General features: G+C 41.2%; 2 protein-coding genes across 2 annotated transcripts; both read right to left on the bottom strand.

The window, feature by feature from the left end:
- Positions 1–2630: 2630 nt before the first annotated feature.
- LOC149284885 (caveolin-3-like) lies at positions 2631–6881 on the bottom strand. Its single transcript, XM_089496136.1, has 2 exons — positions 6762–6881; positions 2631–2972 (listed from the first exon to the last, which is right to left on the bottom strand). Exons 1-2 carry the CDS (start codon positions 6879–6881, stop codon positions 2631–2633), a joined length of 462 nt encoding a protein of 153 aa, XP_089352262.1.
- A 3141-nt stretch (positions 6882–10022) lies between these two features.
- Positions 10023–11726, bottom strand: LOC149284884 (caveolin-2-like). Its single transcript, XM_089496039.1, has 3 exons — positions 11577–11726; positions 10495–10682; positions 10023–10179 (listed from the first exon to the last, which is right to left on the bottom strand). The coding sequence occupies exons 1-3, from the start codon at positions 11724–11726 to the stop codon at positions 10023–10025; spliced, it is 495 nt and encodes a 164-aa protein (XP_089352165.1).
- Positions 11727–12039: the final 313 nt, after the last annotated feature.

The raw sequence follows: 12039 nt of genomic DNA, 5'->3' as shown, positions 1-12039 counted from the left end.
CATAACCAGAAACCACAGCTTATAGGTGCCACCTTAACTCCCAAACACCCTTCCTGTGCCATCTTTGCCCCAAACAGCTGGTCTGTGCCGTCATTGTCCTCAAAGAGCAGCATGTGTGCCATTCTTGGCCCAAACAGCTTGTTTGTGCCATCATTGACCCCCAAACAGCTTGTCTGTGCTATCATTGCCCCCAAACAGCTTGTGTGTGCCTTCTTTTGCCCTTGCAACATACACTCGTATAGATAACCATACTTACACAAATTTACACATGCCAGCACAAATACACATACCTACACATACACTCGTACACACTCCCTCTCACACCATTTATATATACACATTTGTGCTTACACACAAACACTTACACACAGATTCATGATAACACACACATACATACACATTCATGTTCACATACACTTATACATAGACATTACTGCTCACATACAATTATACATACAAACATACATACCCCCTCCCTGAATACGTGATAACAACTATATTTGCTACAATTTAACACAGAATGGTGAATGCCCATTCATAGCCTTCCACTAAGCACTTTTAGTGATATCCTGAATGCAACTCTTTGATTGGTGCTCGGCAACGGAAATATTCCATGTGAATTAAGTTGCTGGAAGAGATGTCCGACAATAAACGACTTAGTCATTGAACACTGACTATCCTCACACCATTACTTCCTGGTTATACATTATTAGATAAAGGCTACCTCAACCTGTGTGCCAACATTGCGCGCCAGTCCAGGCTCTAGGTGGCCTCATGACATGGTTCAGCTGCATTGCCCATTTGTAATGTACTCTGTCTCAATGTGTGTTTTAGAACCCAAAATACTTGTGCGATTGTTCTGTTTGCAACATATTGGCTTTGCAGGGCTTCTGTCCTTAGGAAGGGGCACATGGGGTCCTATCTACCTCGTGCTTAGTGCTAAGCACTGAGTGAAACGGAGCATTGGAGTATGATGTCATGTCTTATGCTGTGCTTCATTCAGCAATGCAAACGCAGCAAGTGTGAGGGGGAGAGTAGTAAGCAGCAGCACTTGGGGAATCCTGCTACATATAGGGCTCGAGGTGTAAGGGTGGCCCTGACCCGTTTGGATATGCCATTAAGCTTTGCCAGGGCTCCAGTTGATCCGTGCACACTGAACTCTAGATGGGTTGAGGGAAAAAGACATGTCCTGTCAACGTGAACACAAAGGCAAGATTTTATAGGCTGTTGCCATAGTAATTGACCAATAATTCCTAAAAGTCTTCTTGTCGTTTTTGTGTAACTAAACAACCTCTAAGGGAAAGAATAAAAGCACAGGCATGCTATTTGGCTTATCATACTTATCATTTAATGTTATGTCTAAATGGAACGGCACCTTTAATCAAGTTGAAGAGCTGGGAAAAAAGTTTTTATAATTTATGATGGATACGCATTGCTAGTTAAATTGTTTTAAACCATAGCAAGGTCTAGATTAAAGAAACCTGGAATCGATAAAAAGGCATTGATCAGATTTACTAAGAAAAAGAAAAGTTTGATGGACATAAGTAGATAACGTGTAACAACTCTGGGGAGAAAAAAAATAATATTTTACAGAAATCTAGCATTTGGTATGAGTTTTGCTCAAACATATAAATATGGATCATAGGCTCGTCACACATGAATGGATCTTGGTCCTTTAAGGTTATTAAATTCTGTCCCCCCCAATGGAATTGTGAACGTCTTCACCTTTTACGAAGGTGTAATGCACCATTTGTCCAGAAGGGGTCACCGCAACATCACCAGCAACATCTTAAGAATAGTTGTTTGTTTTTAGAGGAATGAGGTCCGCGGGGCAGCTTATTTTACCACTTTAATGGCACAAAAGGCAACCGAGCTTCCCGCAGATCTTACGTTTGTCTGTTCTTGTGGCTTGCGTCAACCCTCTGCTTTCGTAATAAATATTTTGCTGTTTCTTCTGCTGTCTCCGTGTCAGTGCTGCATCCCTTTGTCACTGCTATAGGTTGAGTTATTCAGAAGCACCCCAGCACTTGGGTTACCTGCTCATCGTGAGACACGTAACCCCCTGCTGCGTGCGACCCTATCTCTCTGTATCAAAGGAGAAAAGCCGTGTATTTCAATTGTCTTTCCTTCTCATGAACTTGATGATTGTGGATAACGTTGAGAAGAAGGGCATGTACATTTGGGCCTACTGGCTCTGTAAAGATTTGGGGGGAACGTTAACCCATTCTAAGCTGATCGCTGCATCCTTGGAATTTCTGCCATTGTAAAATGATCTGATAAAAGGCCGTGTGTTCTTTAATACAGATCCAATTCTCACCAAAATGCAGCTACTGGTGCACACAGAGCCGTGCAAATAAAATGTGGTATTAGTATCTTATTGTTGACCAAGTTTTTATTTGTATCACTGGTGAAGAGACAATGCTCTCACAACCGAGTAATGGTGAAGGCAACCGGTGAACCTAATCCAAGGGGTTTCCATGGCCTTATGGTGCCAGAGGGAGCGGCAATGCTTTGAAGATGAATGCATTGCTGGTCCCTCTGGGGATGATCAGAGAAGCCACCTTCAGTGGACATAGTACACCACCTCAGGGGTTGGACACCGATTAGGAAATAACCGGGATCCTCTGTCTTCAGGCTTCTTTCCTCAGTGCCACTCGTATCCCGCTTAGTGCCTTTCCCACAGCCTCGAAAATAGGATCACAGAATGTACGGACGCAAAGAGAATAGAACTGGCCCACGCACTGCACCTCCATCAGATAGCTCTTAACGCAGGGAACCACCGCCCAGATGTGGCAGAACGATAGGCAAGCAAACAAGAAGCCCCAGAGCAACGCAAGAGGCAGGCCAAGAACTGCAGAAAGGATGCGGTAGCACCAGTACTTTGTGACTGTAAAAGTGGTGCTGCTGGCTTTCCACACCCCGTCGAAGCTGTGAGTGCCATCTGGTTCAGCGATCACATCCTCAAAATCCACCTGGAAGGCAAACACAAAACCAGGTCAGAAGGAGCATTGTAGGGTTCCTCAGCAACAGCACAACAAAAAAAACTTAATTAGGTTTCTTTAATGAAGACTTCTTCTTGTTCATAGTCAAGAAGTCCTGTACACTTTGGGTGGCTTTGTGTAAAAATATCCACATTTAGAACACAAATGGCATCCTAAGCGGAAAGATTACAGTAAGCCTTGGTAGACTGGGGTAAGACGGGGCCAGCACAAGGCATAAACAAGCAGGTGGTGCATAAAGGGATGGTTGGGGCATTAATGGAACTTGGCAGACATCTGGAATTTAGTCCTCTATATTGTGGTCCCCACCTCGCCCCTAAAACGTGTGTTGCTGTAGTCAGTCCGGTTTATTGGACTCTGACCTATTTAAGATGGAGAAAGTACAAACTATATGTCCCAATATCATAGCTTCTCTACTTGTGGCATGTATACAGCCAGAGGATACATCAATACCTGCTTCATAGTCGGTGTTATATGGTATGTGGTTGCTATTAGGTTTGATTTCGGTACTTGGTTGCTCGTGGGAAACATGACCTTTCATAACTTCCACATGTTTTTTAGAGAGATACTTTATTACCTATTATAGCAGTCCCATAAATGTCCATGCATTTGCAAAGAGGACACCACATACATTTAAAGGGACTACTCAGCTATCAGATGGGTTATGGGAATATGAAAATCTGGAATGTCCCATTAAAGCACTTACAAAATACTTTAATATGCATTATTTATTGGTGTGGCTGCATGGGACTCTAGACTGCCATTTCAAATAGCATTACATTCTGTAACATTATATTTCACCATATTATATTTCATTCTATTTCACCAGGCCAAAGGAGCCGTAATACCCTGCCCCATCGATACCTTTCTTTCAGTAAAATAAGTGTTTTTTTTACTGGGCGTGAGTTTAAGGCTGTAAGAATTTGTTACTTTCTACTTGATCTTCTGTGAATAGGAGTGTAAGAATTGGAGGGCCACAAAAAAAAGTGGGGCATAACAAAACAATCGAAGAGAGCGTATTACGGTTTTTTAGAGGAGAAATTCCTCCGCATTTAAATTGGGATAACATTAATTCCCTCTATGTATTTATTACCACAAGCAGAGGCGGATAAATGCACAAGCCCCAGCTGTCTACTCTACTCTGTCGTGCTTGACAGTCTAACACTCCCTCCTAAGCTAAAGTTACATTGCCTCTCACCAGCTTCTCGTGGATCTGAACCTTATTCCGTGTAAAGGGTTAACATATGCCACACAATGCTTCTGGAAAGGGACATTCACTCTTTGGACACTACAATCATCATCTCATTACGCAAAATGGAAAAAAAACAGGTTAAAATATGTTAATTGTTATAAGGGATGATCATGTGATTGTGACTGTCCATGAAATTAGGTAGGATTCTTGGCACGTCTAGGTTGGGTTTTGTTTTTGTCATTTGGATCAACTTATGGAAGGTTAAAATTTATTGGCTTTTTTCCTGTTGGGTAACAAAGTTATTAGGGTTATTACTTGCTTTGTAGAGGTATGTTGCCCAAAATGTAGCGTGACCAGTGGTGTAGTTATGTGGGGAGCGGTGCTAAGCCTAACCCAAGGCAGCACCCCAGCCTGCTTCCAGGAGCTACCTCACGTAGACTTCTCCTTCTTGTGGCACTCTGTTTTTGGTGCTCCACCATAGAAGGTTATAAGGGGAAAGGGATACCTTTTACCTGGAGTCTCTGGGAAAAAAAGCCCTGTTTCCTCTTTCTACGGGCATGGGACCGGCATTTGGCCGTGCCCATACCCGTCCCACCTCGGCTGCTACTCTCTGTGCACTTAGGATATACTGGGGCTAGGCCCACCGCGCCCCATGCCTTGCCTCCATGTGAAGCTACTCCCCTAGAAGAGGGAAAGCTCCTGGTGGCTCGCTCTCAGAAGTTCCCCAGTACGTAAGCATAGAAGCTGCCACCCCCAGGACCTGCTGCACTTTTTATAATGCCCTTTTAAAGTCCGTTCCTTTTGTTAAGGCTGCCCCCTCTCACAAATGCCTGATGACATTTCATGGACTGCAGAAGATACAGCGACAGGGGCAATGTTACAAATTGTCGCCATATGGTTGTAGTAACTCTACAGAAATCATATATTCTGATTAATGACAAAGAACATAGGTGTGAATAGTAAACATTTGGTTGGGACTGGCCGGGAAGCCACACTTGTGTCCTGCTGATAAGCTGTCTAGAGAGGTGGCCTTTCTACTACTGCTTTGTACCTGTCTAGCAGTGAATTAAGTACTGTGTGTGAATGAAGTGGATGAGAGCCTGAGAGGAGAGTGAAGAATATCATGTGTGAGAGATGACAAAAAAGATGTCCAAGTGGACAGTCGGGCAGAAGAAGGGAGGAAAGCTCTGACCTACCAAACTTTCCTACCAAACTATTATAATGTGCTTACAGCAGTTATAGTGAAATATTGTAATATAATTTAGGTATCTTAAAAAAATTAATTGTATGAAACACAAGTGTTTTATGCTTAGTCTGTAAAATTCTCACAGTTCCTTTGTAAGAAAGAGCAGGGCTTTGTAACATTAACAAACATGCACTACATTTATATTAAACATGTTTGGTGACTAGTTTCTATCTATACCATTTATGGTCCCTTTAATTTTATTATTATTATTATTTATTAATCTATATGGCGCCATCATGTCTCTGGAAAATGGATAAGGAAGTCCAAACATGTGCATCTCGCCTGCGCAATCCAATGAAAAAAGGGTTAAATATACCATTGGACATTCTGTACTCTCAGCATCTTCAGACAAATGTTTACTTGGGGAAGGTCCCCAATATTCTGATCCCATGGACGTGCAAAATACCATTTCGCTGATGAACGTTAGAGGCGTAAATAATTTACATATTTGTGTTAACTTACACACCTGGATGTCTCCTTATATAGCGCACAGATCAATGTGTTCATGTTATCTAATGTTTTGTCTACTTACACAAAACTTAAAAACATTGCTGTTTCATGTCCATAGCTTCCAAACGGAGGTCTTGTCAGATTTTTGAATCTCATCCTTTAGTGTGAAAGTATTTAGACAGTCAATCAGCTCTTTAAAATATAATTGTGTAATTACCTTTATAAGGCAGGCAGTCATCACAGTTAAGGTGTGATGGAAACCTGAAAACCTTTGGATCCCACAGGTAGCCTGAAAACCTTTTTTTTCCAATTAGACTTTATACAGCTTAGGGGCAGAATTGTAGGGACTAGACAGTTGATTGTCTAATACTTGTTATGAAACTTTTGGATCCCTTTCAGGCATTGTTTGTTTGGGACCTGCGATGATGAGTTTTCCATAATGCCTAAGCTCACACATATGGGTGATCTAGAATTAGGCAGGAGAAGATATTTCCTATGGCCACTAGTGACACCAACCTTTAGTCCACCATCTATCTGAATCTAGGGCTGGTGTTGACATTCTGACGCACTATTCTTAAGTTTACTGGGTCTAGAGCTGTCAATGAGGTTGAGGATTTTGCTCCGTTCCAACCATGAACATGAGTAGAGTATCTGCAGTAAGGAAACATGTTCTTTGGTTTGTTGGTGCTAAGTTCTACAACAGCTTTAGGATTTCTCAAATTAGCAGGCAATCTACCCACTAACTCAACTTTAATATCTCAACGTGGCTTGTCTGCAACCCTTCAAATCCAGTCCACACATATATTTCACCAAATATCTTAGCTTTATATTACAATGGTAAAAGAGTGGCACCCCTCTTGCATGCCCACCTCACCTGGACCACATCCTGGTTGATCTTCTTTGGATCTCTCTGCACCAGGTCAATCTCCTTTGTTAGGGTGTCTGCCTGGGACTTATCCACCTTCGCCGGCTCGGGTTGCTGGATTTGGGCCATGTCTTGTGTCCTTCTTCGTCTTCGCAGTCTCCACTGTCTCTGTCACTCTTCTGCTACTTGCTTCCCTCTATGTGTAGCTGACCAGGGGGCTGGTAATATCCAAAATGAACCTCCCTCTCTATTTAACCCCTTCTTGTCCTCAAAAAAAAAGAAGTATGTGAGTGTTGAGGGGTTCAAGGCGTACATATTAATTTATCTATGTTTATCTATGTTTCTATTTTGCACTATAAATCTATAAAAAGGTAACAATTTATGCCCAGGAACGTTGGAAAAAAAACCCATATTCCCGACTGGCCCTTTTTGGGAGTGTTTGTTCTTTTGTTAACAAACCAATAAAAATAAGCATGGTTCAATATCTACATTTAAATGAAAATAGATACATTTTGGTTAAATCGTTGAATAACAAATTCAGCCAATGTTTCAATTTTCAAACTTACAAAAATAGACTATACTGAAAAATACGGAGATAAAAAACATTAATAGTAATACATATATCATGGATTTTCCCCGTTATCCATCGCTCTAACTAATGATGTCATCAGAAGAAGGTTTAAATACCTATACTTTGTAGAGGGTGGTTTATCTCTATAGGGGAACACATTTACAGGTTTCTACTATTGATCCTAGTAGTGATATACGTGGTACAGTGAAAGTAAACCTTTCTGTATGACACTTGTAGCAGAAGCTAATGCATTATATTATTAATTATTTGGATTATCTGTGACTATCTGCTTTATTTAGCCCTGGTCTTCCTACGTGAAATGTGAGCCTTGTCTCATTGCTCTCCACCTCTTGTGGAATGGTTTGAATTCTTCACTCTCATGCGACATTGCTGACTTGGGATCGGCCTCTGGATGTGAAAAAGGGCATCAGTGATGGGCCCCAACAGACAGCTCCATGGGTGCTCTTGGGAGTCTAATTGCTCTTCTCAGAATTAAAAAGTTTTAAAGTAGAGTTTGGCATTTGAAGCACATTTACTGTTATTAGTTATTACTTCTAAAACATTTTTTTCCCCATGGGTTCACTGTAAAATAGGTAGCCAGCTTCTATGTCACAGTATCCAGTCCATGAAATGTCAGAACCTGAGCTATAGTGGCCTGTATATCAGATTAATGTCCAGTGTGTTTAAAAGGGGGTCTGATTGACTTCCATGGTAATTAAAACAGGTAGGATAGAAAAGTGTTATTAACGGGATGATGATGTCGGCGACAAGACTTTTTGAAGACATGTGTAGGTATGTGAGCATGAGTGTGCAAGTGTGTATTAGCATTAATGTGTAAGTGTATATTAGCATGAATGTGTATGTGTAACTGTTGTGAGATGGAGTATGTAAGTGTGTTAGCATGAGTGTATGTGTGTTAGTGTCAGAGTGTGTGTGTTTTTGAGTGTTAGGGTGAGTGTGTATGTGTAAGAGTGTGTGTAAATTTGTGTGCTAGTGCATATGAGTTATGGGGGGTTACTCACAAGGGGCTGATGGGACCAGTTGGCTTTACTTGCCCCCCTGAGCCAGAAGGTGCCAGCCCTCCCTTGCCCACCTGTATGTGGTACTCCCTATGAGAAGAAAGCTCAAGGACATTTCCTGTATGCCCCTTGTTCACATCATTCACGTTGATCATTGAATGTAAAGTGACATTGATATGAGAAGCTAGATGGTCACCTCCTTTACCATCATTGTGAAGTGATGTCCATAGTTACGACATGGCTTTGGACCCTTAACGCTTTGAGCAGTAGATGTATGTTAAAAAACTGTAATTGTTTTCATTGTAGGCAAACCATGCATATGGTTTTGATTGAATTACTCAGTGGGATGAGTACCCACCAGTTGTTAAATTATGTTTTAATAAATGCTGAAAGAAGACATATGCTTCTGATAAAGGGAAGTGTCAGCATTAGTATATGTTTTAATTTAAAAATAATCATCACTTCTACAAACGGGAGCCGAGGTACACAAGCGGCTATGGCCACGGACGTCATGCCAATCTGTATTATCATTCCAACCGGCAAATATGGTTTTCCTCAACTTTTCCTGGGACTTTCAGGATTTTCTGAAAATTCTGGGTTGCACAAAAGTCACACAAAAGGGTAGCATGGAACATTTTTACTGGTAACTCGTAGTATTGTAGATCTACTAGTATCTCTAGCTAGGAAGTTTTGATGTTGTGGAGTGCATACAATGTCCCATGGATTATGTTGAGGTTCATACTCCTGTGCCCGTAGTGAGTAGTGAGTGCTTACTTCTAATGTCTACTGTTCATATTGATTACAGCTATGGTTTGCCTCCGACGTTTCCCTTAATAGAGGGTTGATTGTATGCTTAAAAGGTGGATAATTCATTGAATAGTATATTATTTAATGGGATTATGGCAGTCATGAGAATTGGCGAGGATAAAAGGCTGGGGTCCATCTGCAAGCGTTTAGAAGGGTCCTCTTATTTCGTCACTGGAAAAGCATGTTTTTTTCTCTATTGGTTGGCAAAGAGTGCTTTCTTCTGCCGGGAAGAAGAGGGGTGAGGTATTATTAAAAAAAAACAACTAAAACCCTGGACTAATGAAACCCAGCATAGAGACCTTAATATTGTGAGAATGGCAACTTTAGGTCTATCAGAGTCTACCCCGAGTCTCAGGGGTTTAACCCCAGTCCCAGGTACTGGGTAAATGGGCACACATTTTAAAACCCATAATCTACTCTAATAGTATCTGAGCATCACAGTCTATGCCCGTCACAAAGCCCTCCTTGAATACAGGTGAATTCATTCAGAATATATTGACCTCCTAAATCAGAGTTAGATGGTCCATTATTAGAACCCTTCCGTTTTCATCGTTACTGAAATATAGTCTATGTGATGGGTCAGAAAAAACTGGTATATTATGAGCTACCAGCTTCATATCTTGATAAGTGCAATATTATTTTACTATTGTTTTCAGGGTGATGTCATAGAATGTACAGCCTACGTTACTGTGTCACACCGACACAATGCCTATCAATGAAGAGAAAAAAAGATGAAAATCCAAAGCCATTTTATTGTATTTGCTCCTTTCGTGCAGCACTTTATAGAAATTATAAATATGCCAGAATGCGCTGCTTGACAAGTAACCTGGATTCAGTCATTCTCGTGTCCCGTGTACGTTGATCTCTGCTCAGCTATTCCCGCTGCTTGGTAAAATGTATGTAAATGGAACTGCAGCAGCGTCCCAAGCTGGCACAGAGAGGGGCAAGGAATATGTCCAACACACTGGCCCACAGGGTCCGAATGGGGGGCATGCAGATATTGCAGAGCTGGATACACGGCATGGCACACCTGTAGAAAATACGAGAAATCTACTAAGTTGCCGGTCAGCTTTCTTGACATTTTAACTTTATTGTATTACTGTATAAAATGTGGTTTAATCAGAACTTTTACAATTTACAAAACTCATTTAAGAAATTAGCTTTTTTTGTAATTTCCTGCAAGTTTAGCCTTGGTGCATTGGGTACCTAACTCAACACGGATCTCTCTGTTGATGGACGGTGCAATGGACTCCACCATTACTGTCATTACTCTTGTTAATAAGCCTATTGCTAAAACTACCACTGTCTTTGTTCTCCTGGCTATCCACAATGTGATCAGGGTTACCATATGTGCAGACATCCCAGGAACGCGAAGAGGATGCCGGAAATCAGAGAAACTGGCACGGCACACAGGAGGGATATGATTCGGTAGCACCACAGCTTTGACGACTCAAACAAGATGTCACTCCAGGTCCAGACCTTGTCAAAACTGTGAAATGAGCTAGGCTCTGCCAAGACATCTGAGAAGTCCACCTGCATTAAAAAAAAACATACCTAAATGATAAGGTTACAGAGAATAACTCCCAGTTTAAAAAAAAAATAAAAAAAACAATAAAAAAAATAAAATATATATATATATACATACATAAAACAAAGCAAGAATTCAGCGCATACCCAGCAAATTAGGGATTCCTTCACACCTGGCTTGGTGGCCAGCTAAGCATTATATGGCAACATAGTGTGATGGAATCCCAAATATTTATGCCTTTGTTTGTATATTTTTTGTTTATATATATATATATATATATGCCTATTGAGGCTATGGATAAAAAGGTAACATGAAAGGTTCAAATTACTTACATTTACTTATTTTTACTTCATTTTAATGTTAATCTCTAGATATCTAAGAGAAGAGAGACAGGAGCTCATGTACAACACAACAGAAACCAACACCAAGACCCTCCACTACAGTTTTGTCCACTATTGTCCCTTTCCATCTCGTCCCAAAGGCTGTGCCATAGGGAGTTGCACCTAAGCTCTTCCAGTCATCACATGGAGCTTCTTTGACTTTAATGGATTCCACACACCTCTCTATAAGTTTTTTAATGTTTTATTAGGGTGTCAAGAAATGAGGATGAGCCCACAGGACAACTTTAACCCAGGCTTCATTCATAAAAAAAACCCACTCTATGAGTTCTATTTAAGTGGATAACCCAACTCTGAGGCTGGATGTATATCAAAGATTTTAGGAGGCCATCCATATAAAATTATCAAGAGCGTGTGAAGCCCTCTACCCACCAGCATGTGAACATAAAGTATACTTCTAGCACCTAAAATCTTAATCACAAATTAAGCAAACTCTCCTCCATCAAGGAGAAATGAGGAATCCCTTTTACTGTAAGCAGTGCAACATGCGTGTGATGTTACCTTCAAGTGCTTGTTGATGCCCCGGGGGTCCCGTGTGTCTTGTCTTGGGGGGACTTCTGTATAGAGTGTGGTATTTTGAGGATTCTGCAGATATTTCTGATCATAGTCAGCGTCCATCGGACATTCTATTAGATACTGGTCTTGAATCATGTTGTCAATTTCACAGTTGTGTTCTACTTGCGCTGAATTGTTCCCTCGTGAGGACGCAAAAGGCAGGATTTGTATATCCCTTCCTTTGTTAGTCTGCGTGGTTCTCCCCAGTTGGTCCCTATAACGCTGTAAATCTCTCGCTATTTCTGGCTGTGTGTGCCTCTCCCTTTGAGAAGTGCTGTGGATACAATTTCAGACCCTCTCTTGGAGCCATAACACTTTTCTGTGACATGCCAGACCCAACTGTCACTGCGATATAAATATGGCAACCGCTATTTGCAATACGTCGCTCTCACCCCAGCTGTGCTGGATT

Source organism: Sceloporus occidentalis, unplaced genomic scaffold (assembly GCF_023333645.1).
Source record: "Sceloporus occidentalis isolate IW3139 unplaced genomic scaffold, rSceOcc1.0.p SCAF_87, whole genome shotgun sequence".
Classification (NCBI taxonomy): Eukaryota; Metazoa; Chordata; class Lepidosauria; order Squamata; family Phrynosomatidae; genus Sceloporus; species Sceloporus occidentalis.
This window is presented reverse-complemented; position numbering and strand designations above follow the sequence as displayed.